The sequence below is a fragment of the Nesoenas mayeri genome (assembly GCF_963082525.1).
Source record: "Nesoenas mayeri genome assembly, chromosome: 1".
Taxonomy (NCBI): Eukaryota; Metazoa; Chordata; class Aves; order Columbiformes; family Columbidae; genus Nesoenas; species Nesoenas mayeri.
The window spans coordinates 193,888,470-193,915,960 of record NC_137541.1 but is presented as its reverse complement, the minus strand read 5'-3'; the positions used below and the strand labels follow the sequence as shown (position 1 = coordinate 193,915,960).

The window sequence follows — 27,491 nt, the reverse complement described above, 5'->3', positions numbered from 1 at the left end:
GCTTGGGACAGCGGCAGCCCGGTTACCTGAGGCGCGGTCCGGCCGGCCGCGGGCTGGGGCCGGGGCTGCACTGCGGGGCGGCCGCGCCTCCGCCTCCCCTGCGGCGGGGCAGAGCGGCGGGGCCGGGCCGGGCTCCGCGCTGCCCGCCCCGCTCCCCCCGCCAATGTCACGGGGGACTCGGGCAATGCGGGCATCTCCCGAGGAGCCCGCTTCCCGCAGCGGGCGGGCCCGGTATATTTAGCGCCGCGCCGCTTTTTTCCTCCCCCAAAGTTTCGCCCACTTATTTATTTATTTGCCTGCATGCGCCGCGCTGCCGCAGAGCAGTAAGAGCCGCTCCACGCCGTGCCTGGAGCTGGAAGCGACTCTGTATTGCAGCAGGTAGGGCTGAGCGCTAGGACCTCGGAGAATCCTTCCAGCAGCAATCAGGACTACCTTAAACCCAGCCCAATGCCTCTTCCTGCGCCACTCTGCGTGCTGGATGGAGATCCACAGTCAAGAGCTGCAGCTCAGTGCTGGAGTACAACATTTCACAAGGAGCCCTGCAGAAGCAACACCTGTTTCGAGCCAGCCAAGAAAGACACAAGCACTTGTATGTTGCTGCTTTGCTTGTGGATCGTCAAAAATCCTAAACCAGTGGACATCTGCTGAGCCTCCTGAGAATTCTGGATAATAGATTTGGACGTCAAAAGTTTTTTTTTTGCCTTTTTCTTTTTTCTTTTTTTTTTTTTTTTTGGATTTATCTCAGCCAACAACGTGCGATTTCCCCCTCCCCCTTTGCAGGATTCATGCTGATGTATGCAGTCTGTTATAGAGTAAAAACAGCGCATGCCTTTCTGGAGTCAGAATCCATAAATCCTGACGTAGCCTGTGCATCTTAAAAAAATCCCTATAACGCCTAGGTATTTAAGTTGCTATGGTCATTCTTATCTTAAACCAAATGGAGAAACTACGGATTTTTTTCTTTATTACAGTTGGATGGGCTGAAGACCGTATTGCTTGCTAAGAGCTGGGGATATATGCATTTATATAGATATACACATCTATATGTTTATAAATATGTCAGTGTGTGAGTATAAAGTGGTGGTTTCTTAGACTAACTGGTTTGACCTTGAACCTGTACCAGTCAAAACAGAATATTACTTTTATTTATGCATTTAATGGATTGAAGAAAGAACATTTTCTCTGTAACTGCGCTAGGGAGGGGAGAGGAGTGGAATATATCTTATATCTCCTGGGTTTGGCACCATCATTATTGTTTATCCTTATTCTCTAAAAGCAGAATCTTCTGATGGCTCCCTTAGGTGAAGTTGGGAACTATTTCGGTGTGCAGGATGCAGTACCCTTTGGGAATGTGCCCGTTTTGCCGGTGGATAGTCCGGTTTTGTTAAGTGACCACCTGGGTCAGTCTGAGGCAGGTGGGCTACCCAGGGGGCCTGCGGTCACGGACTTGGATCATTTAAAGGGAATCCTCAGGCGGAGGCAGCTATACTGCAGGACTGGATTTCATTTAGAAATCTTCCCCAATGGTACTATCCAGGGAACCAGGCAAGACCACAGCAGATTTGGTAGGTATTATCCTTAACCCTTTAGTGGTCATGTGATGAAATAATGGGGCAGAACTGCGGGCGGGGGGACGGCGGGGGGTGCGAGGCGGGTGGGGAGGGGGGTTTGTGCTGATGGCTGGTTCGCCGGGGGCAAAAAATGAACGTCTCCGGGATTGCAGATGTACACAAGCGGCAGCACCGCAGCGGAGCAGGAGCCCTCGCTGAAGTAGCCGGGTGTTCGGTAGCGATGTTGGTGTAGCCCCAAGTTCTGCTTAAGAGCAGACACGTACTGGGAGGTGGTGGTGGTGGAATTTTTGCTCAGGACGTTTCTGCCGAATGATATGATTTCACGAGTTTAAAGGGTTTTTAATCATTAACCACTACAATTTAAAATTCACCGAGTTTCCTGAAGGGAGTGGCTGTCGCCCTCTACGCAAATTAACCGGGGCTTTTCTTTCGTTTTCTCTGCCGATTACCTGCCCTAGTAACTGCCTGAACTGCAAACCCAGCCTATTTCTCCTCTCGGCGAGGATTCGCCGGCAGCGCCCGCCGATCCGCAGCGGGTCTCGCCGCACGCCCAGCGCGGCCCGGCCCCGTGCGGTGCTGCCGGTGCCCGGCACGGCGGGCACGAGGGAGCGCAGGTACCGCCGTGCTCACCCGGAACCGCCGGGAAGCCGCACCGAAACCTGCCTTTCCTGAGCTGTGCTGCGTGTGGAGCTGGCAGCGAATTGGAAAGAGCATCCCCTGGATTTCATTTCCAGAGGACGCTGTTTGTGACTCAGCAGCGAGGGCTGGAGGCTGGGGGGCTCATGGCTTCGGCCACGCTGAAGAGCCTGTGCATGCACACGCGAGTCAAGTGGGCCTGAAGCTTCTTTGCTGCCAGGGAGACTGTTAAAGGCCCGGCAGATTGAACGTAAGAAAGTAACTAAAACAACCTGGATGAGCTGATTCTTTGGGGTTTTTTTTAAGGAGGGGTGAGGAAAATATGCCAGGTTAGCTCACCACGCTCACAGCTGTTGGAAGGAGTTAACTTGTGAGTGAACCAACCTGACAGCACTGAAATTCGGTCGTAAAAACAAAGTCCTGTGGTGATTTTTTTCCTCTCTACGTGTTTTAATGCCAGATGTTGAACGATATCTAAACTGTATTTTATTGCCTTGTGAAGCTGTTTAGATAATGCCGGTGTTGCAGGAGATGATCTCCAAAGGGCGCAGAAGGGAAGGGGGGGAGGGAAAGGCTGAGGTCGCAGGTTTATCCTCCATCCCTCGTCAGCCGCTGCTCCCTGACACCCTCACGCTGCTTCCATGCTTTGCCTCGCTCCCACGCCGTCCGCCCGGGTTCCCCGGGGAGGAGGCGGGGTGGGGGGAGGGAGACAGCATCGCGGCTCTCCCGGGGGCGCAACATTCACGCTTGCTGGCGAGAAAAAGTGGAGAAAGTGTTTTAAGCAGTCGCGTAGTGCGGGTAATGCGGGAATTGTGCATCTAGGCATTTTCCTTGACACAGGCAGACGCCGTGCATAGCTGCTGAACTACCGCCGCAGGTTTCCCCCTGCCCGCTGCAGGTGCGGGCACACAGAGGCGGCCGCGGTGCGGGGCTGGCGGGGGAGGCGCGGTGCGGTGTGGGCAGCCAGCAGGTGTAGGGCGGCCGCGCCGCTGCCCGCACCGGCAGCCGGGGCTGCGGGGGGCCGGCTCCCCGCAGGGCCCCGCCGCCCCCGGAGGAGGGCCGCCAGCTGTTCCCTTCGCAAGGCGGCGGTGACCACATTATTCACGGCGTCTATTTTTAAAAATGGCTTTCCAGCCGCAGTTGTATCCGACAATTCCGAGGGGCAGCTCCTCCAGCACTTGCAGCGCCTTGGCTTTAAATAGATTTATTTTTTCTCTTCTCGGTTTGGTCGCCCTCTCCTCCCCAGGATGCACCCTTGTGATAACTCTTCTCCCATGGAGTGCGTCGGTGATGCCCTTGCTCGGTCCGGGGTCGGGCAGACCTGGCACAGCAAAGCCATGGGATGTGTCGGGGCTCCCGTCTTATCTGGGAGTGGGGAAGGGATTTTGGTGCTTTTGTATCGGTGCCGTGACATTGCTGTTGTGTTTGCGGGAGGTCACTGAACAGCAGATGCTATTTGGGCTTTGGTGACTATTATAAAGTCTTCTGATGATCCTAGGAAGGTCTGCATCCCAACGCGGGAGATGCCCGGGGGAGAGCAGGATAACTCGGTCTTCTCTGAGCGTGTGCGGTAAACCTGCGTGTGTGTAGATGTGGGGGGACGAGTCAGAAGGAAGTTTTCCTCTAGGAATAAGGAGGACAAAGAGAAAACCCCGGGGGCTGCGCGTAAACTCCTTTCTGGGCTCAGCCCTGTGGGAATCCCCCTCCCCGCACACACATACGCACACACCTCTGGAGAGACATCAGATAAGAGTAATTCTTTTGTGATGCTATGTTGGATGTGTGCCTATTGCATACAATAAACCGAGCCATATTGTGTGTCTATACTCGCCCGGTTCTGGGAGCCCAGGCATTTCGCAATTCCTGCAGCAAGATGTCCTTCTGTAAAAGAAAAGCTCCCCGGGAGAGCCCTGCTCGGTCCCCCCTGTAACGCGATCTCAGGTGATCAAAGCCTTATCTCTCCTGGGTGACAAAAGAAATCTTTTTGATGCAGTCTCCTTTGGTCTAGGGCATTTGCTAGACAGTGGAGTCATTGTAAATTCAGGAACTCTGTAACAGCGGAGGGGCGTGCCTGTGTGCGTCAGCACAAGTACTGCATGCACAGCATTAAAAAAATAGGAGCATGCAGGAAAAGGAAAAAAAAAAGCAAGCTTGTCAGCAGGTGACCTCCGCTCCCGGGACCTGCTGCTACAGGGAACCGCTGCGTTCATCATCCGCGGGAGCCGCGCAGCCGCCCGCCCTCTCGCCTCTCTGCCTCGCCCTGCCGGCTCTCGGGCTGGCGAGGCGGGTTCAGCGCCGGGGAGGGCGCAGGGGGCGGCTCCGGCCGGGGGGTGGCCGGCGGCCGCCTGTCCCTTCTGCTGCTGGATGGTCGGGGCTTTCCCCCTTCCTCCCCATGCTGCCTTTGCAGAGAGCCCGCAGACCGGGTCGGGGGCCGGTGGGGTGGTGATGCATGCGGAGGGCTCTGGCCCCAGCAGTGGAAACTAGAGTCCAGGTTTTAGGGGGAGGGAAGGACCCCAACCATCCCCCGCAGTTGAGCGTTGCAGAGGGGAGGGGACGCGGAGCGGCTGGTGGGAGGCGGGGAGGCCGGCGACACAAGGGCGCTGTAGGAGCCTGAAACTGAAGCGGGGCCCCGCTGCCTCCTGGGGGGCTGTGGCTGGCGGCGCTGCCGTCTCTTAATTGGCATCATGTGGGGGAGCGGGCGGAGCGGTGACAGCTGCGACAGGCGGGACGCATCCCGGCGGAGCGCTCTGCTCAGCCGAGCGCCGCAGCCCCGGCCGGCTGTCGGGAGGGAGGTGCAGGGGGTCGCCGGGGAAGCCCCTGCCCTCGCCCCATCATCGGGCTGACCTCCCGGTAGCTTCTTAGCCGCGAAAAGCTCCGCTTTGCCCTCCCCTCTGCTCTTCCTTGGGTGCATGATTGCCGGCTGAACGCAGGGCAGGGCAGACCCAGGGACCTGCGCTCTGCCTGCGGGTCTCCGCTGCGTCCCTTCTCTCTGCTGCCCAGGGCAGTCGCACAAAGACGTGGCTGGCAGAAGTGCTTGTTTACCGCATTCGTTGATGGTGTGTTAGGATGCTAAACGGAAGCTAAACTGCCACAGTCCAGCAATACAAACAGAGCCTATATATAGCCAAAGACAAAAATGTGCAAAGGGCGGAACACCAGCAACAAAAGTCTGTAGTTGCAGAGATGTTCATTGCTGAAAGCCAAGGCAAATACATCTGTAGGTCTGTTCTTCACCAGAGCTAATCTAGATCAAATTTAATGTTTCACATTGTGTGAACCGCCAACCTCCTCTCTCCTGTGAGCCTGTGAGGAGAGCAGGACTGGCCTTCATGGTCAGTGTTGTGGTGTCTTGTTGCCATTCAGCATGGTCAAAGTTGTTTCATGTGGAAGAAGGTACGTGAAGGGTTGATGTGGACATGTAAGAAATCACTTTCCCCCAAACTTTCTTCCTAACTTCTTTATGGAGGACTGGGTCTTTGCCTTGTAGTGGTTTCATTAAAGAAAATGCTCAGTGTTTGACAAGAATATACTCAGCATCCCAGGTCCTGAGACAGTTATTTCCTTTATCTTTTTCTTCTTTTCCCGATTTTTACCTATAAACAGGGCCTGAGCTTTTAAAGTTTGAAAATGTCCTGATTTTCCTTTGGTCCAGCCTAATTTTGAAGAGGAATATCTATTCTAATATCTGGTTCAGGTCTTAAATACTACCTGTATATTATAGAAATTATACAATGAAAATATTCACAGGAGTATTGGGCCAAATCATGCTATCCTTAAACTGGCAAGACTTGTGTAAGGCTAAATACTTGGCCTCGCATAATCTCTTGAAGGACTTAACAGCATGGCACGTAAAACTTGCTGTGAATAGTCTTCTGAATATTTCAAATTACAAGTCTATATTCTGATTTCAAGTATGTGGATGCTCTTTGCCAAGTATCTTAAATTCATCTTCTACACTTACAATAGGATGTGACAGTGCTTCTTTGTTCTTTTGACAGTCTAAGCAGCACGCACCCAAATATCTGAAATGAGGACAGCAACTAGAGTCTGCATTTATACTGATGAGAAAGTTGCCAGACTTACTAACTTAGCTATAGTATGGTATAGTACACACTTAACATAAGATTTAACCTCAGTTAAAATTGCTTGGTAATATGATAGTTTGGTAAAAGCCTTACAGAAAAAGCCTTAAAAAGAAATCTGGAAGTATTGCATGTCCAGATAGAATGGGAATGTTTAAAAATTGTTTCAATGGATCAATTGTATCTGAGATACTGTATATACCAGATAAACAGTACGTTACCTAAAAAAAAAATATCCATAATTACTAAATATTTCCTCCCAGTATTTTTGATTTGTGCATATGTAGAGAATAATTTAAGATGCCCAGGCCTTAACACAGGGTTATCAAAACAATACGACTATGGTGTTTGTAGTACTGAATAATATACAAGGTAATGATCAATAGTCCCTTACAGGGAATACATTTAATCTTTACATTAGCTTGGCTATAAATTTTCCCTATTGGGTTCAACTTGTGCTATGTTAGATTTATGTGATTCATGCCTGTTATTGATTAGTGCACAACTATTTTCTGGGAGATGCCAAATTAATTGTTAAAAAAAATCCATGAAAGTGCTTTTTTATTGGCCATGTGAGGCTCAACACATGCTATACTGCTATTTTATTATTTCAAGTAAATATAGTTTCCAGTAAGCTTTAAAAATACTTATGTGCTGTGCTTAGACATGAAAATTCATAAAATATATTGAAAATGCTACTCCGTGCTTTATTTTGTGGCTCAGAAAGTAGCATAACACAGCAGTGTGCTTTTGAACGTTGCTGGATAGCTCGTATGAAGTTGTTACAGTCTTACACAAGTGCTCCCAAATAGGAAGCAATTTCCCTTTTTTTTTTTTTTTTTCCACAAGTCTTCTAGCTTTATGCACGATTTAACTGGTAGCATCCTCATTGGAGAAGTAAGCAATTTGCAGGGAAGGCTGCCAAAAAAACCCAAACCCTAAGAAGCAGATGAACTAATATTTGATACAGACACTTGCTGTACCCTGCACACTGATGCTGAACCGAGGAGCTTTGCAGAAGCTGTGCTTCCCTGCAAAATGTTCTTATCTCTAGTGCACAAACGTCTGTGCGAGCTTGTTGTTATGTGCATGGGAAGACTTCATCATTTATACACTATTACTTAGGTTTAGAATACATTAATTGTTGAATTTGAGATGAGTAATAAATAGCACACCAGAAAGAATGGTAACTATCTAGACAGAAATATATGAGACTCTGGACTATACTAAGGATTTTCATTTTTCAAGCCTCTGGAAGATCATACTGTGAGTAAATCTTTCTCCCTATTCCCAATGAACTGATGCCTAGAAGTAGATATTTTGGTTCCATGTGTAAAGTATTTATGTCACAATTCTGATTCAAATATTTTTCAGAATTTGTTTTGCAAGACAAATTTCATAGGTTCTTTAATAATGCTAATTTTGGCAACCTAAAAGCTTTTTTTTTTTTTAATTTGAATGTATTTTATGTTGTGCGAATTGGAATATCACTGAACTTTACATCTGTGTTTAAAAATGATGAGAAAGATTGAGAGTAATCTTTTAATTTGGTATGTTAATGCATCATTCTAGCAGAGACTCAAAGGACTTCACCGTTCAAGTGTCATACTCTGAGATACATTCATTTGTTCCTCATCTTCCTCCAAACAACTCCGAAAATGGGAAAACACCTTTGAAAATAGCTGTGTGGTGCTCAGGGATCTGAAAAAAAAATATTTCAATGGAAACAATACGTACATTGATTGTTTTTTTCCTGCATTTTATAGGTATACTGGAATTTATCAGTATAGCAGTGGGCTTGGTCAGCATCCGAGGAGTCGACAGTGGACTCTACCTTGGGATGAATGAGAAAGGGGAACTGTACGGCTCGGTAAGTTCCCACCAGCCTTGGCCAGTTGTGATCCTTACGTTCTGTGGGAAAAATACTTGCTAGATCTTACAAGCTTCTGTTGCACTAGGTGCTATACGAACACAGTTTCTGCTCTAAATATCTTGCAGTCTAATTTGAAACAAGACCCTGTGGGTGGTATAAAGAATACAGGAGAGGGAAAAGGTGACAAAATCAGGAATGAGTAATAGTGCGGACAGATGACAATTTAGGTAAAAACAATGGAGACTGAGGGCCAGAGCTGGTCATTGAAGACTAAAGGATATACTGTAAGATTTGTAAATGTGTCCTTTCAGTAGAGACCTAAACGGAGAAAAAGTGACTGTCGTTTATGTGTGGGCAGAGAACTTTCTAGAAACTGACAAAAGAAAGTAGAGAAGGAGGAAAAGGGTGGCATATGTGGATGAGAAAATGAGACATAGGAGTGGATAAAAGTTATAAGAATTTATAAAAAGTATAGGAATGAGGGCAAGAGGCTTAGTGGTCTTGTCCTGAAAGTTCAGCTGGTGCTGAATAGCTGAGGGATGGCAGCAGGACTGAGTAACGGGTGTGAGAGAGGAGTAAAACTTGGTATTTCAGATGTGGGAGCTGGGCTAGCAAACCAGCCTTCCTGCAGCTGATGGGTGATTGATCTCAGCAATATGGGCTGTCCTGCAGCAGAGGAGTATCTTTGTGTGTGTGTATGTGTGTGTGTGTGTGTGTGTGTGCATGATGTGACCCTTATCTGGGAGCATCTGAGACATCTGATGTACACTGGGGTTCATATCCTGGGTAGATCATGGGCAGGGGGAACGTAAAATTGAGCAGGCAGCTCCCAAGTAGTAGAAGGCAACCTCTTGTAGCAGTAAAATATCAACCTCCAAAGCTGACGAGGACTAGAGAAGCAGTTGTATTTGAGGAAGAGGATGGCAGGTTTGAAGGGTAAACAAATGTCTAAAGTGTATTCACTGGGGTTCATGAAAAGCATGGAGGAGAAGATGACAGTGATCAGCTGATGGTGTAAATGCTGCAAAGAGAGACACTCAAAAAGGAGTTTCAGTGATAGAGAGTGTTGAGTGTAGCAGAAGATACCTGTGTCAGAGAGGATTATTGGTAACTGGGAAAAGAGTGGGGAGGGAACTGAGTGAGACAGCAGTGGGAGTGGGAAGAAACACGAGAAGATGAAGATGACTGGACAGGGGAAAACAGGAGTAAGAGGGAAGTCCAGCTTCTATATATATGATCCACAGAGTGTGAGGAAGCGAGACCAGGAAGGTCCAGCAGAAGTGTTTTTATAGGGGTGTCCAGATACACAATCCCTTTCTAGTAACATTTTGTGTGAGAGAAGGAAGGTAGAGAAGGTAAGGGGTTGTCTTCTGAGTAAAGTGCAGGCTAGCAGAGGAAGCTGGAAGGTACAGATCATGACAATGTATGTGAGAAGCAGAAAAAGAGGTGGTAGAATGAGGGGCAAGGCTGGGATGGAGAATGTGTGGACATGGGAGAACAGGAGCTGCAGAGACGATGAGAACCAGTGAGTGGGAAGAGCCAGAGGAAGGGATTTAGTGCAAATGCCAGTATGGAAGAGGAAAAGGTTGGAAGGATGGAGAAGAACAGAGAAAGGGAATGGATGCAATGACAGATGTAAACAAGTTGCCTGTGAGGAGTAAGTTGTTGTAAGTTACAATCCTGTGTAGCTGATGAACTGCCAAAGTAATGAGTGCTTTTATGGTTCAGTTAGGCAGCAAAAAAGCAGAACAACAACAGTAATATGAATCAGTAATGTTGATAATAATCAGTAAGAGTAATCATTTAAACAGATAAACATGGTGAATCAGTTATGCTACACTTCAGATACTCAGAAAAAGGAAACGTCGTTATTTGATAGAGCTTGAATGCATGGATTGGGAAAGAAAATGTTACATCACTTTTCTGTGCAATTTATGTTTCAAGTTTGCAATATGTTTGTCAGAGTGAATTACTCAAAACATTCTTTGCTGAAGAAATGTGCACAAGAAATTCTTTGTAAATTACTAAGCTCACTGCGTTAATAAAATAGTTGTTCTGTGAGCAGCAGTTCTAAAAGAGCCTGCTTTCCTAGGGGTTTGTGTCTCATGGTCCAAATCACGTATCTCCCTGACCTTCTCTCCCTGCAGTAGCACAAATTCCCCAGCCTTTTATGTTTCTCGCATGGAGAAAGAGACAGTATTAGCTGTCCTTGCTCACCAGATTGCCAGTTTGCAGAGATTACATAGCTCACCACTCCCAAGTGGTGCAAATGATTTCTCTTTTTTACCCTGCCTCTGGTTAGTTACAAAACTGATAGGAACTTTATTTTCTTGAAGACCTTTGCCTCCTGATTGAAACTGGTTGAAAAGCTAAAGAGGGACAGATAGGCAGGCAGCTAGTTGTACAATATAGTTGGATAACCTCTTTTCTCTAAGAAATGACGCTAAAAATATGAAACCTTTCATAATGGAGAGCTGGCAATCTGTAGGGCCAGAATGCAAAGCTCAGGTTAAAATCTGATGGATGATATGGCTTATTGTCAGCCTCCAGAGATGGGACATACTAAAGAGTGATGTTAATTGAATCACATTACTTCCAATGAAATATAACCTCTAATGGCTACTCAGTGTGATGATGCTTTAAAGCCTTGTCAACACTGGCAGTCCTAGAGCCTATATTTCAGCAACTGTCAGCTCTCATAGAAACACTGAGATAAGCAGGCCTCAGAGCTGATTTTTGTGTAGAATTGGCTGGACATTTTTAAGTGACAGTGTTTTGCTTTTGGTAAAAAAAAATGCAATTAACTGAAAATGAAATACTCTGATAGCAATAAATGTTGCAATGTGAACCAGAAGCAAGGCACAATCCAGCACAGAATTATCTTTCTGTCAAGATGGAAGATCAGTTTAGCCAAAGTTAGTTTTGAGACTGATAAGTCATAGACCAATGTTCAAGTTTTTCACCTGAATTAAGTGGAATGATCACTTGAATTGAATGGTTCTGTAACACCAGCAAGTTGTCCTTGTGCTGCCTGTGTTGGGAGGTGCGTTTCTCTGTCTTGATTTCCTCACTAAGGGCTGTGAATAGCACCAGGTTTGTCATGGAGCAGGTACTCTTACAAGGCTGTGGATGTGTTTCTAACTTGGGAAAACCGTTTTCCATGCAAAACTGAATAGCAACTTAATAAATACCTAGTCCTGCTCTATATCAGTGTTGTGGGTCTAAGCAGGTTTGTTTCTGTGGGCATTCAGTACTGCAGCACTTGACATTGCTGTAATAGATGTCCTGTGTCTATGACACTATCATATTTATATTCTAATTACTGCGTGAAAAATATATTAGATGTGAATCAAATAAATGACCTAGAAGACTTCTATCCTTCTATATTTGTATTTGAAACATTTGGCGCAGGAAGATTTTTCCCAGCATATTTGTGGTGCCACTGGAGATGGGACATATGGCAAAGCAGAGCAGTCAGGATGGGTGATCGCTGCCAGTTTTCATGAAAGGCAACAGTAAAGGCAGTTTCAGCATATTTTGATCCAGACATGTTCCTCTTGGCCTTCTCAAAGTGCTGCTTTCCTCTTAGATTAGCTGCCTGACAAACTCTTTCCAACTTGCCACCGCTACAGGAGGAAGTTCCTGCTGCATCTTCTGGTTAAAAGAGCACAGCTACTCTCATCCTGCTCTCAGGCAGCAATGCCTAACATAGCGTGGCTGTTCTCAGGTTCCTCTTTGTCTCATGGATTTATCCAGGGAAAGCTGAAGATATATGTGTGTGGTACTGTAGAGAAGCCAGTGGTAGCTACACAGTGAATGACTTGGAGGCTGGTTGGTGACAGCAGCTTTCCCTCCTGCCTTGCTCTGCTCCTGCTCTCCCTTTACCTTGCCTTCCCCTTGCAGCCTGCAGCTATGACTCATCATGTTTCACAACAGCTACTGTGCTTGTCACTGGAGAGGAGGAAAAATCCAAACTACAGATAGGACCTGAAGGGTGTTAAGGCACGAAGACCTTTTTCCTTCCCAAGTGCCAAAGAGCTCTTGCCAACACCTCTGGCAAAAGTGTTAGCAAATGTGTTCTAGCTGTGCTCCTCATCGTGGAATGAGGGAGGTCTTTCTGATCAGTCCCATGACCTTCATGAGACTGTCTCCACCCTCACACTGCCCTGCACCGCTGCCTTTGGGAATGTCAACAGTTGATATGCCCATAGCAGGCAACGGTGAACACCTACATCATGGGGTGCCTGTTGTTTGCACTGCAGGCTGTCCTCTGAGGTGGTCCTGTGCTAACTCCAGAACAGCAGGACCATGGGACACCCTTGCCTCGACTGCCCTCGCTGTCCTGGCCTCTGATGCAGTAGAGAGCTGTGCTACATCCCACTGCTGGCATACCTGCCCCATTGATCTCCCATGGACATGGATCTGCCTCATTCCTCTTCTCAGACTACATATAAAGAAGATATTTTTTTATGATGAGGGTGGTGAGGCACTGGAACTTCTTGTTCAGAGAGGTTGTAGATGCCCCATTCCTGGAAACATTCAAGATCAGGTTGGGTGGGGCTTTGAGCTACCTAGTCTAGTGGAAGATGTCCCTGCCTATTGCAGGGGCGCTGGACTAGATGGCCTTTAAATGTCACTTCCAACTCAAACCATTCTGTGATGTTATGGTTCTATGATTCTATGAAATGCTGGTGTCTCTATTGTTCCTTGTGTCCTTGGCAGGTGGCAAAAGGTAACTGAGGCTGGATGTTAAGGAGAAAAACTGAGAGCTGGAAGATCTGGAGCAACTACAAGGGGAGCTGTGCAGGGAGGAAGAGGAAGGCAGGAAGGGAGGTGGTGGAGTTGTTGGGGAAGGTGTAGAGGGCCAGGAGTGCCTGGGAGGAGAGGGAAGGATAGAAAGAGAGAGGCTTCTTGTGCCCATGGAGCAGCTGGGACAGAGCTCAAGAGCCCAGATCTGGAGCCAAGGAGAGAGAATTCTCACCTCTGGGTTTCAGACTCACATGGTATGTGCAGCAAATTGAGATTCAGTATTGCTTATAATAGCGTAATAAAGAGCTGTCCTTCAAAAAATTAACTGAAAACTTGTTTGTCCCAGTGTTTTGGGGACAGTAAACATGCCTTTTGCTCCTAAAACTGCTGGGGACAGGGTGGAGGAGGAGAGAGAAAGAGAGAGAATAGTGTCCTTGAAGAAAGATGTTTTCACAGTAAGTGTTCAGGGAGGTGACGATATGCCTCTTTATTGTCCTGGCAGGGCTGCACCTATAGTGTTTTGTGCTTTTGTTTGGGTCTCCGTAGTTCTGGAAGGACTATGCAGCTGCAAAGACAGGTGAACAGATTTTTTTTTTGACAAAAAAGGGAATTTTTCGTAGTTTACTGAAGATTGCTTAGTGTAGGTAAGGTTTTGTTTTGCTGCATTCTAAAAATATCTTTTATGTTCCCATGTAAATAAGGGAACTGTTCAGCCCTTCAGATGGTAGGTCAAGGTGCACGGAAACAACGTGATGAAAAACAACGTGAAGAAAAAAACAGGTTGAAGTCAGCAGGTTTAATGCCTTTCTGCTTGTGTGTAAAATAAAGTGCCTTTTTGGTAAATGGTACAAATAGTGCAGAGGCAGAGGGCAGCTCCTGGGGCAACTGGGTTGTGAGGAGTGGTCAGGTTTTCCACATGGGCAGCATTGCTCAGGAAAACCTGGCATTCATGTGACCAAGAACCTGATGGTGTCTTTTAGCAATAACAGCCACTTGTGTCTTCCTGAGTAAATCCACCTTAAGCAGAAGAGTTACAAGAAGCAGGCCTGTAGTTAGTATGAGAGGGCAAACTTCAAGATCTGAAGAGGACCAGTTCAAAAAGGTGCTTATGGCTCTGAATATGAAAGAAACTTGAAACTTTGTCAGAGATGCAGAAATCCTGTGGAATTGCAGCAAGGGTGAAGCTGCCAGGAAGGATTTGGAGACTAATAGACTGTGGGTGCTTGGCAGAGGGTCTGTGAGGAATGGGAGATGGGCAGGTTGCAGAAAAGCTCGTGTCGTAGGAGTTGTAGAAGGACAGGGATAAAATGGAAATTGCTGCAATAAAGCTGACAAGGGCCCTGAAACATACATTAAAATATAAAGCAAAAACTTTTTAACCTATATAAATGAAAAGGGAATGAGAGTCTTTACAAAGATGGAGTGTTCAGGCAGGAGTGGAAATGCAATATAGTCTGAATGTGGCTGCTAATTGGGCTAGACAGTAATTCTGATGGAGTCCTTGGGGTGGTAACATGGGGCTGGGGGATTCCCTTTCATGTGATGAACTAAGGGAGTGGGGGCAGCTGATGCCACTGCTAAGAGAAGTGGCTATTTTCCCTCCAACCATCCATCCTCTCCCTTGTGCTGGCACAAACATTTCTGTTACTACCCAGTGAACTGAAGCAGGGAACTGGAAGACAACCTGGCCAAGCAGAAGGGCCGTCTCCAGCCCCAGTAGTTCCCTCCCAGGTCACAGCAAGATGTAGTGCAAAGCTGGGAGCAAGTCCGGTCAAGGAAGGGTTTGCTTTTCTCCAAGACAATACAAGTGTTTGCCTGCCTGGAGTGTTTGTGGATCTCTGGCCACTTGGTTTGTGTTTGGCCAGGGGCAGGACCAGGGGAGCTGGAGGGCTGTCAGTCTGACTTGGGTTGTGCTCAGGGTGTAGGGGCCCACTTTTAAATGAAAGAGTAGAGGAGGACCTGGAAGTACGCGCAAGATGAGTTCACTGAAGCTGGATAAATAGCTTCAGACAAGCCTAGTATTTTATTTTTGGTAGGATTTTCTTTTTCTAGAAAAGAGAAATACAGTTGTGCTAATCTGAAAGGCTGGTCTAGGTATGACCCATGAAATACAACAACTGCTACAGTGGGTAAAATGTGGACTTGAATGATGGTGAAAAAACTGAAGAGAAGACAGCAAGGAGGGTGTTGAAAAGTATTAGATTGGAGTGAAGCTGCTAGTGGAGTTTTTATGGATTGGTCCTTGGACTGGTTTTATTCCCTGTTTTTATTAAGGACATTAACATCATGTCATAAAAAGTAGTATTTTGTTATAAAAATTGTTGCATTGTTGGGAAGTATTTTCATCAAAGAAGGCAGCCTCACAGAAGTGACTTGGTGACCTAAAGTGCCCAAAATATTTGCATGTTTGGCTCAGGGAGAGCTCTATCACTGCCACTGCATACAGCATTGGTAGGATCCAGTCTAAATGCAAAGTGCAGTTGGTCACTTGTGTTAAAGAAGATTAATTGAGACTGAAACAGGTGCAGAAAGGGCTTGCTGGAATGATCAGAGGGGATGAAAAGGCTATCAAACGATAGAGTTTAAAGATCTTGGTTTATTTAGCTTGCAGAATGAAAATGGAGAGGGTACACTCTTGGTCTCTGTAAGTACATGGACGTTTAACACCAAAGAGAGAAAAAAAGTCATTGAAATAGAGGACAAATAGCTTAGGCTGGATAATGAGGTCATGAGGAAGTGAGTTTTTAAGCTGGGCTGAGAAATTTTTGCAGGAAGATGGGAGATGAAGCATAAATGCTTTCTCTCTGCTCTGAACAGCAGGAAACAGCTTCATAAGTGTGGACATTTTCTTTGTGGAATGTGTAGGTCTGAGAAAAGCCCTGAAACTTTAGTTTCTTGAGAAGATTTGTCTACGGCCTCATTTGCTTCACCTTTGCAGACAGCTGCTCTCTGAATTCGGATGGGCAGCCTTGCTGAAAGTCAGATACTGTCAAATGGTGCTCCTCACAGGTACCAGCGCTGGCAATGAGAGCAGAATCTGTAGCCTGCTCAGCAAGGTATGAATGACTCTGTAGAAAGTAAAGGTCTTTTGAGATGTGGGTACTGGTGTAGGAAGAACTGATAGGTGAATTCATATGCTTAACATAGGTAATATTGGTGGAAGCTCTACAAGATAGTGCAGCTATTGTGGTTCTTCTTAAACTAAGGCTTCAGTCTGTTTTTTAAAACAGAATTTCGCAGATTATAACACCTGTCATCAAAGAGGGACACCTGCTAATAGTGTCCTGTGGGATAGACACTACACTTCTCCTCAGGTCTTTCATTTTCCTCAGAGGAATTCATTCCAGGTGCTTACTAGGTCTGAGGATAATTTTATGTGAGAGAAAACTCTCAGTGATCTCCTTGCCTTGGTCTGCAATTCTGTGTTCAACTTGGATTCTCACTACATGCCTGGGACAGGAAAGTATTAGAATATCTCCTACATAAATGATATATATGTATGGGGATGTGTGTGTAAAGCAAGATGGTACTCAAACCTTCATTTAACGATCTGCTTTACCCTAACTAAAGATATCTAGAATTTTGTATTCTTACAAAAATAGGAGATTAGAGGTGCTGCTTCAGGGGGAAACCAAGGTGATCTTGCATCTTGCAGAAAACTCTTTCCAGAAAGGGCAGTCCTGGTACCGTGCCTCCGCTGCGTGCTTCTGCTTTCTTCTTTGCTCCGACATCAGCACTCATCTGACTTGACACGAGGCTAATTTAGGGATATAAAACCACAGAAGAAAGCTTGCTTTTTTTGGTTGCTTCTCTGCCAGTTTAGCTCTCTGAACTGGCTTGTTGCCTGTTTGGGCAAGCACTAGCGCTCAGAGGGGGAATCACCTGCAGTGTGGGATGGAGAGGGGCTGAGTATTGCACCGTTGACAGCAGGTAGTTGTTAAAGTGGCTGAACTGCATTGCAAACTCAAATCCTACCCAGCGAGCAAGTGTGGGGCATGTTCAGTTTGAATGTCTTCAGATTCACGTATTTGCAGTTGTGTAGCTCCCCAGTCGCTGCAGCCTGGAACATTTCTGGAACCAGCCATGTTAACAATACAGAGGTGTGAAAAGGTTCAGTGTCTTTAGTTGATCTGAGAATACCATGTTGAAGTGACAAGCTAAAAGAGCATCATCAGCAGTGTCATATTGAGAGATGTTTGGGGATTATTCACGGCATCAGACAAAGATCTGATGTGCTCTGTTTCTGACTCAGGAGCCAGTGGGATGTGAACATGGCACTCTTTCTCACTTTACCATTCATCATTTTCAAAGATGGAGTAGAAAAAGTCTGCCCTGTGGAACCTTCTTGTCTAGGTTGAGGTTTGCTTTGCAGTTTGAATGTGCTCAGGCTGATTTGGTGATGTGCAGTAATGCAGTTCATTTGTGTCACATTCAAAAAGCTTGAGAAATAAAACTTGTTACAGTGCAAATCCATTTCCCCCCCTTTTGTTAAGCCCTTTGGTTTCTTTTTCCTTCCTTTTATAAAGGCAGACCTCTGGTGTTACTTTTGGTTTGAAGATCAGATTTTATATTAGTGTTCCACAGCTGCTGCTGAGGAAAAACTTGGCTTCTGGTGTGGATACTGCATGCTTTTGAGGTCTGGCCCAGGCTGTGCATCTTTAATCTGCTAAACTTTACTCTTCAAATTTAATGCAATTATGGAGGCAACTGTGACTCAGGAGAAATTTTGACTTGATTCTATTACAGTTGAAATGCCATTGACTTCAATGGAATCAGGATTAGACCTGCTCCTGTAAAACCACCAATTAATTTTATGGTTGTGTCAGCAGACCCTGATCAAGATAAGAGCTCTACTGTATTCATCATTTTAAAAACCTAAATCTTGACAGGGCTCCTGCCTGTGAAAGTCTGCAATCTAAAGACAGTCTTTTAACATGTAAATGCTTATTGCTTTTGCATAGCAAGGGAGATTTTGGCCTGCTGATGCCTTTGTTAGGACAGCACCTAGTGTATAATCTGGACTCAGAACAGGGAATTTATTGAGGAAGACTTCAGAAAAATCCTTTGAGTCATTTTAGAATACACAAATAATATAAAGTTTAAACAAAATCATCAGGTTTTTATTTCTCTATACCTTAAAAATCTGAATTCTTTGTAAGGTCCGTGTGCTGCTGGTATCTGGTAGACCAACTGCCTGGTCTGGGAGCTTTTCAATCACCAGTTCTGTTGAAGTTGTTATTATATATCTATTTTTTTTTTTTTTTTTCCAGACAGATTGACAACTTCTTTCATCAAAGCTGAAATTAACTGCATGGCTAAAGTTTGAGCCATTGAAAGACAGGTCCACCGATGCACATGTGTATGAGGAGTAGGGGGCTTGTGGAGGAGCAGAGCCACCCGACTTTCTCCAGCTTTTCCCAAAGGCTGGATCAGCTGTATCGCTGAGAACCTAAGTTAGGGCATGGCAACACCAAAGATATGTGGATTTTCTGAGAAATGTTAGAGGAATCTTTTTTTGTTCTGCTCAGAAAGTGAAATACTATAAATTTTGTATCTAGATCCATGATTTTGTGGTGGGATTACCTTTGGGAAAAAATAATGCGGGAAGTGTCCAAAGAGTTGTCTCTGGAGAGACTACTTATGAGCAATGTTTGCCAATGGAGGAGCACTGCTGTCTAAAAGGGCAAACATGACATCTTTTCTTCAGCAGCAGCTCTTTGAAATGCTGGCCTTCCTTTGTGTCAAAAAAAAAAAAAGGTGGGAGCTTAAAAGGCCTCACTTTTAAACAACTTAAACTGCATATGCAATCCAGTCCTGCTGCATAAGGATCTTAGGGTATCAATCCTTTGCTGTACTGCCCACCAAAGCACTTTACATTTTAAAATCTCTCTGGCAAACTTATTGGTTTTCAAAACTGCTGCAAATATTTGGCATTTCAGCGAAGAGGACTGGATCTTTCCAACATGCAATAGCCTGTGCTACTTTGTTTGTTTGATGACCCTCATTCAGAATGACAATGGCATCAGTAATGTCCCTGTCCTCTGAGCTAGGACCTAGCAGGTAGCTTTATGTAAAATCAATAACAAAATCTAGAGGCAGACTTTTGTTCATCATTCCTTGACCAAATCATCTTGCTGAATGAATAAAACATAAGGTACTTTTATAGTGTACATTATTATCACTGCCTTGTATTATAATTATTTGGTCCCTGTGGCAAAGTGTTTTCTGAAGCGCCCTGAGCATTCTGTTATTTTTAGGATGACACCTTGTAGCTGAGGGATAAGGTGTTTCTCTAATGATGGATAGATCCAGTTGTGGGGGATACTCACTGAGCGCGTAGATTGAGTACTTTTTATCACCCACTTTACAATGTCTTTGAGCGTGTAAGTTTAGCTGCTCCTGCAAAAGGCAGCACTTTCTGCTGAAGGAGGGCTTGCTTTCATTTAACCCAGCATTCTGTGCTCAGAGAACCACAAAACAAAGTAAAAAATACTGACAAAACACTTTGATGCTCTGCTTCATCTTAGTTGTATTTAAGGAAGGCATGTTTTATTGAAAAATCTCTATTTGATTAAAAGCTTAACTAGTATTTCAGGCTAACGAGTGTGTGTAGCTGTAAAATAACAGCCCTCGTTTGACATACATGTTGTCTTTTGATAGAAGAGAATTTGTGGAGTGGGGAGCCGGGGTAGGTCAAGTTACAGCTTTCAGTAAATCTGAACGTGCCTGAAATGGTTCTTTCAGTGTCTTGAAATATTTGTTGCCTTTTTATTGTTGCAAGCCTGATCCAAGTCCCATTTAAGCTGATGGGAACTCCTCTCCTGTCTTCTTTAAAAATTGGCTCTGGCCCCTGTATCAGATTGCATACCACCTTGCTTTCTGATTCTTGGAAGGGTTCAGCCAAGCGTTATGAATTAGATGCTTAGATAACATTGATGACTGCAGTTCTTGATTGTGCCAGGGAAACCAAAAATAAAATACAGGTCAGAAATGTGACTAGTTAATGGCACAGTGTGGGCCTGGCCCTGCTGGCGCAGAAGGGAGGGGAACACACCCACTTTTTTGTTTTTTAAGAGTTGACTTTGTACTGGTCCTGCTTCGTTGTGCTGTGGAGGAGGAAGCTCTTCAGATTGGGAAGAAATGGTGCTGTGACAGCTTACGAGGCTTGAGGTCTGTCTCTGGAGCTTTGTCATGGCTCCCAGCAGCAGCACGAGCAGACCCTGGGTGTTTAGGTGAAAATGGGTTTTCATCTAATGCACTTGGCGGATCTAAATCAAACCTATATGGACATAAGCATGGCTGCTGGTAGGCAGCCTGCGCTGGCAGATGCAAGCTTGGGCACAGTGGGGTTGCTCTTCCTATAATGATTTCATGTTTGGGGAGGGCATGCTTGAAGCTTGACAGATGCTGCAAACTTGAAATCTCAAAGGACTGGATATCAGTAAAATCAAGAGCTGCGGATTTGGCAGTGGCAAAAATGGACGTAAGCCTAATTGGCATCTCATCCTCCTGCAGCTCATGTCAGAAGAGCTCTGTAAACAACCCTGGGCCAGCGCAGTGCTGGGTCCCAGTCTGGTCTGTCCAGAGGAGAGTGTGGAGAGCAAGGGAGTGGGAAAAGAGGGGCAATGGGGCAAAGGGGAGAAGCAATGGAATCCCTGCTGCACTGACAGCCTCATGGGATTTTATTGGTGATGTTGGAGTTGATTTGCTTTGTTCAGGAAGCTCTGCTTTTCTGTTGCCTTCATCAGGACATGGAAGCATCACGGTGTCTATATCTGGGTGGCTATTGCAGCTTTTGATGATAATGCTCCCAAGGTGACCAGGTTCAACTGGGTCTTGGGAACTTTACAAGCTTTTTGTATGAAAGATATTAATCTTTAAGCACTCTTATAACTGTTCCGTGGCAGTGGTACAGAACAGTAACACTTTTTATTTATTTATTTTTTTTTTAGTAAGTAGGGATTTCTGTATAATATAAACTTCATATTAATTAATTAGAAGTTTAAGAGGATAAACTAAGATGAATAGTCCATCTCTGTGAAAGTATAAGGTGACCTCAGGTAGGTAGAATGCAATTGCCCAACTGCAGTTTTGCCAAACACCTTGCCTAATTCACTCATATTATAAAAAGTACCATGGAATATGAAATGCATGTGAGGGGCAGCATGGATGCCTGGCTGTTCGTTTGGTCTCTCTTCTGGCCCAGCAGGGTTTCCTGCTGTCTTTAAGAAGTGCTTGTGGAGAAGCACTGACACAAACACAGAAAAACAGTCAGCTAGTCCTTTTGTCAGACCTTTTTTCTCCTTTTTCTTTTTCTTCTTCTTCTTCTTTTTTTTTTTTTTTTCTTTTTTTTTCCCCTCCATGTTTCGTCAAACGATTATGTAAAGCATTCTGAAACAAACACTACTTGGAGAAACTGTCCAAGGAAAACTTGGTGACACTCAGCAAGTCAGACACTGAGTTCAGGGCTCACCTGGTACTGCTGTCTGACTTGGAAAGGAACATGCTGCTGCTTGGCCACTGGTATTTGGCTGCACATTGTGGCAGGAGGTTGTGCTCCCAGCCAGAGACTTACAGGCTTAGCATGGGAGATCAGACAACACCACAGCAAATGCTGAACTACACCTTTATTTATGACAACTCTTGATGAGTGTTAATTATTAGCTGAACATAGCATGTTCTAGAGGCTGTTTGCATTACAGCATGGGAAGGGCCAACTGTGTGTAAAATGTGTGTATCTGTAGGCAAAACAGCAAAGAAAACCACTTTGGAAGAGAATAGAAGGGTTTTCTGTTCATTTCTCTTCACTACATATGCAGTTTTTATTAACGTCATATAGCTATAATGCATTAATTTATTTAAGAGACTAAATATTTAAACATTATTTTATTAAGACAGTGTGGATTAACATGACAATAACATGGAGCAAGTGTGTAGGAAGTGCTGACTATATCAAATATACTTCTTGTTAATAGTTGTTTGGACTTCTGGATTAGGTGTTTTCTTGTGAAGTGTCTCTACTGAGTTAGTGTAGCAGTTGCAAAAGGGAAAACTATATACGGCATAAAAAAGAGTAGTTTGCTAGACATGAAATGTGTTTGTTATGATTTTAGGAATGATGGTCTGAAGAGGTTTCCTTTGTCAGGTTACAAAATAAAATGGAGTTTTAGCTCTGTAAAGTTATTTAAAAGAAAAAAATAATATTGATTTGTTTTATACAGGACCCCGTACTATGCTTTCAATTGCTAAGCAGCATAATTTTTTTACCATTCTTTAGAGACATTAAACCATTCTCTGGACAGTATATATAGTACTGGACATTCTCTGGACATATATATAGTATATGTTTGCTAAATATCCAATTAGCTTCTTCACAAGCATATCTATTTTTAAACAAGCCGGCAAATCTTTTGTTTTGATGGCGGTAGCTATTAATTTGCAATCTCACTTTTAATCAATCTACCTGGAAATAAGATAACATAATTATTTTTCGCTCTGGTTAGATGATGGGTAATGTAGGAAGGTAAAGGGATTCTGGCATTGCTAACAGTGACCAGGCATTAGCAGACTTCTGAATTAAATCTGCCTTGGGTTTCTGTCCTTGTGATATGTGCATCTTTGCACAAGTCAACTATTTGAATGTTCTGAGTTAAGTAACGGGTTAAAAATACCCAGGTAAAGTGTGGAAATGTAGTAAAATAAGAATCAGTCACTAATGTAGTGGAATACTCTATGAACAGTCCTCAGAGAAAATATGTGCTATGTTGTGAAACATCTGATTTATATAATTTTGAGGTGACCTCCTTGTTTGGCTCCTAAATTAAGTGATTTGATCAAGCCAGGCAGCCTCCTTTTCACAGGAATGCAGGTTACTTTCCACAGCTGTTCCAGCTGGGTATGCTTGGTATTTGTGTCAGCCTTCGACAAAGATGTCTAGTGACATTAAGTGTGGTGAAAGGAAATACTGGCACTGGAAAATGACAGAGAAGTCAGTCGCTAGAATAAAAGTATGCAAAACTTGCTGTATTCTAGGGCTAAATCTTGCTTTTCAACTGTGTGTACAGGGACTTTGTGAAAGTCATAGTCAGAAGGGGAAATGCAAGCTGCCTGTGATCAGGAAACACCATCTCTTTCCTGTACTGGGAGAATTTGCTTTCCCATCCTAGAACTGGTGAAGCAAGAAGGTGCTTGTTGGCAGGATGGACCAGCCTCACCCATGTATTATGCTCATTTCTGGCTTGAATAAAGGCATGTGTGCACAAAACATGAGTGTAAGCTAGTCTTAAGTAGTATTGTGGTAGTACATGGTTTAGTGGTGGACTTGGCAGTGTTAGGTTAATGGTTGGACTCAATGGTCTTAAAGGTCTTTTCCAACCTAGATGATTCTATGATTTTACATAGATGACTATTGGTCATTATTGGTTTCTGTCTGTTTTGTTACTAGATAAACCATTATCATAAGGATCTTTCAGGGCATGGGAAAAAGGGTGTTCTGAGATTTTGGTCTCTGCATTATTTACAGGGCCTGAACCAACACTGATTTACTCCAGTGGTCTGTGACTACAGCCAGAATTTCTAGGTTGCCTAGAAGGAAATGGTTTGATGAATTTATAAAAAAATAATTTCACTTCTCTGAAAGTGTGATTGTTAGTGTCCCTGCATATCTAAACCTGCATCCTGATCGCTCTGTGTGCTGGTTTGACTGAAAATGAGTTAATTTTCTTCATGCAGTTAGAAACCTTTCTTTTTCATAACTAGCACGGTCATTATTTGGACTTAGTTTGAGAACAAGAGATAATACCCAGGACAGAGTTAAGAGAGCCAAGGGCTTTCTGAGTGCTCTGCCCACTGGTGTGAAGCATCGAGCAAGGGGGACATGGATGGGGCAGAGCTTGACGGACATCCAGACTGATCAATAAGAGTATTCCAATCCCATTAGCGTCATACTTCCTATTTAAGAAGAGTCGGGACCTTCCAGTCTCTCTCTCGCTTCTTCACCTTCTTTGCTCTTTTTATTGGAGGTGTGGGGAGTTCTGTTTGGGATATTTAGTTTGGCCTTTTGCTGTTTTGTAGAGGCCTCTGGGCCCTTCTGCCTTTTTTCCTTTTTTCTCTCTTTGGGATCAGCTGTTCAGGATCAGGTGCTGTTTCCTGGGACTGGCTTCTTGGTGTGGACAGAGTTTGTGAGGAATTGCATTGAGTATCTTATATTTTATATTCTATTTCTATCATATATATATTTACTAGTAGTGTATTAGTATTTTGTTATTTTATTAAACTGCGTTTATCTCAATCCAAGTTTCTCCCTTTCCTTTTGATTCTCTCCCCTATTTGTGGGTTGGGGAGGGAAGTGAGTGAGCGGCTGTCGTGGTTGTGTTGCTCACTCAGGTTAAACCACAACACTGTGTCAAGCTCATGTTGAAGTATTTGCCCCACTGTCTATACATGAATTTCTGAGAATTTTGATGATGGACAAAAGAGATGTAGTTGTGCTGTAAGAGGGTGAAAAGCAAAACCAGGATAAGCTTGTAAAATTAAGATTGAATTTGTAAGCTTGAAATCCACTGAACTCATCCAGAGTGCAGTATAATGCAAAACCCCTTATTCAAGGTCTGCTAGTTAAGTGTTCCTCAGCACTGTCATGATCCATCAAACCTGTCAGATAAAAAGAGGCTATTTTAAAATTTCTCCTTCAGGGCATGGGGAAGTACTGTTCTTGCAAAGATAGAAATTTATGATGATACTAAAAAAATGCAGATGAAGTGAATAATTAATGAATTCAAGACAGGGCTGAAATATCTTCCTAAAATGTTGCTATTTTTAGCAGGGAGTGCTTCTGCAGTGATTGTCATGTGACCCTATTGCCTTCTGAGAGCAGGAAAACAATATGAATTAGTTTCTCTTTCCCCATGGACCTATAGGCCTAGCATATAGCATCTTAGCATCTGCTTCTGCCTTAAAGCAAACAAAGTGATTTTAAACCTCATGCAAAATAAAACACTAATAAAAGCTGTACTTAAAGACAATCTTTATAGCAGCTGAATAGTTTTTTAATAGTTTGTATGCTGAGGCTGTACAGGAGACTACTGCAATGTGTCTAACCTTCAGCTGCTGCTGCAATCCAGTAATACTCACTGCTGCTGCAGCTTCTAGCTGTCAAGGGACATAGAGGCAGTTATCAAAAGGACGTTGCAGGATCTGGCCCAGAGATAAAGATTTAGTGTAAACACATTTGTGCTTCTTTTCCCTGTAACCAGTATGGAGTGTTGTTGTGTTTGAGATACTTCGCACATTAAAAATATTATGGTCAGAAGTGCCTCTAAAATAAATTGCTACTTACAGCCAGCCTGCACACATGCCGATGCTTCTGTATGTGATGCTCAGCTGGACCCGAAGGGTGGGAAGTCCACTGGTCAAACCACAGGAGAGGGTGCAAGGGATGGGATTGTTGTCTTCTTCTCAGCCACAGGCTCTTTCTGTGACCGCGCAAGCTGCAGACACTCGGGTCCACACAGGGACAAGGGTGCTGACATAGTGTATACTCAAGAGTTTAATATCCGAAACCTGGTCCTCTTTGGGGTTTACCCTTCCTGAGGGGTGATGAGGTTCCTGGTGACCATCCAAGGAAAAGTCAGGAGCTGCTTGCTTGCTGCCTTTCTGCTCTACTGGAGTTATGACAGGTTGAATTCAGAATAAACCTCCAAATCCCAAACCTTCAGACACTGAGGAGGACCTTGGCTTTGCAGCCCAGTACCCCATTCGCAGGGGTGCAGAGGGCTGCCAGCCTGCTCTCCCCACCTGCGCAGAGGTTGCTCTCCCCACGTGAGGTGGTTCCTGGGTGATTCCTGTAAGCTGTGTAGGGTCCCCAGCCCTGGTGGGCTGCAGAGCTCTGCCCCGGGAGCAGAGTGCTTGCTATGCAAAGCAGCAGTGAAACATCTGGGCTGTCACAAGATGCTTTGGGAAAAGGTGGTGAGCTAAGGTCCTGAGCAGCAGAGGTGGCTCCAAAAGCACCTGCAGCTCCAGGGCAAGCTGCAAGCTTCAATGGTGGTGATTTTTGGGAAGCTCCTGTATTAAGCCATAGATGGTCGCTTCTTGGGGGCACTGGAGTTTGAGCTGAGGCTCCTTAGTTGTGTTCAGACTTAGGTGTCATGAATGCTTTGCTGCATCTGGGCCTTGGTCTCTGCTTCTCTTTTCTGTGTATCTGTCTGAAAGGACTGTTTCAAGATTTAATGTCTGTGAAACACATGCACAGAGTGCATTGTATGGATCTTTGTAAGAATTAGAAGTTGATCCTCAGCTGCAAGCTGAGTTCGGTTGATGTGAGTGCTATTCAACTGAGAGCTCTGGTTATCAAAAAAATCTATTAAATTACCATTATTATTTTTTTGTGCCAGTTGAAAACACTATTTCCAGGCTTATATTTTCCCATCTTTCCATCAGGTCTCCCATGCTAGATCTCACCACCTTTTTTCCAGTCTTCTTGCTCAATCACTTGTGTGAGTCCTTCCTGAAATGAATCTGATTATCAGGTGGCTACTTTTTAAGGAAACCCCCATCTATGTTGCCATCTATGTAGACCAAAAGTATGCAGAAAGGTACACAAATACTGAATAAGTGAGTGAACTGAAAGTCATGGGAGTCTATGGCAGGGAGTTCTGATTAATGATTGATGTCTTCAGGAGGTCCTGTCAATAGGGCAACACACAAGGACAATCCTAGTAAAGCAAGCCTGAAGGAGTTTTCCTTGCCTAACTTCAACTTGGCACGAGGAGTTCGTGCTCCTGGTTGAAGCTCTCTTGGGTTGTGGTTCTGTGATACAAATAATAAACCACACTAAAGGTAGTAAATTCTATCTCTTTAAATTAATGAAATGCACTGAGTTTATCACGCAATGAAAGGACATAAAGATTTTAAAGCCCTAAATTGTATTACAGCCCTGCAAGCCAGTTTTATTTGTTTATGTCTGTTTGTTTGAATGCCTGCACTCATGGTTGAAGTAATTAGTTATACAATTCCAGTAATGTCTTGTGAGCTGCTTGAGAATGATGAGATATTAAAATATCTATTTTCAGTTTTGTTGTTGGTGTTTTGATATGGGCAATGAAGCATGTGGAGGACCAGTTTGGTTTCACATAGAGTTGACCAGCCTTGTGACTGCTTAATGAAATACTCAGCAATACAGCTTTTCTTAGCTAAAACTGGGAATATTGAAATGGTTCATTTTGTGAATTGAGCAGGGAGATACTGATTTCAAGCCATTAAAATAGTAATCCTTGAACAAACAGCTTATTTTTGTGGCGATCTATCTTCTTACTGCTTTTTCTTTTCTTTCCATAGGAAAAATTAACCCAGGAGTGTGTATTCAGAGAGCAGTTTGAAGAAAACTGGTATAACACATATTCATCAAATCTATATAAACACGTGGACACTGGAAGACGATACTACGTTGCATTAAATAAAGATGGGACTCCAAGAGAAGGGACTAGGACTAAACGGCATCAAAAATTTACACATTTTTTACCTAGACCAGTGGACCCTGAGAAAGTACCGGAACTATATAAGGATATTTTAAGCCAAAGTTGA

The 27,491-nt window shown here is 44.4% G+C and overlaps 1 protein-coding gene across 2 annotated transcripts; it reads left to right on the top strand.

Moving 5' to 3' along the window:
* Positions 1 to 447: 447 nt before the first annotated feature.
* FGF9 (fibroblast growth factor 9) lies at positions 448 to 27,491 on the top strand (the record flags this gene model as incomplete). Of its 2 annotated transcripts, none has more annotated exons than XM_080355014.1 (4): positions 448 to 589; positions 1,302 to 1,565; positions 8,056 to 8,159; positions 27,246 to 27,491. In XM_080355014.1, 4 exons carry the CDS (start codon positions 448 to 450, stop codon positions 27,489 to 27,491), a joined length of 756 nt encoding a protein of 251 aa, XP_080211140.1. The 2 variants fall into 2 exon arrangements, with proteins under 2 accessions (XP_080211140.1, XP_080211141.1); XM_080355015.1 differs by lacking the exon at positions 448 to 589 and adding an exon at positions 1,045 to 1,066.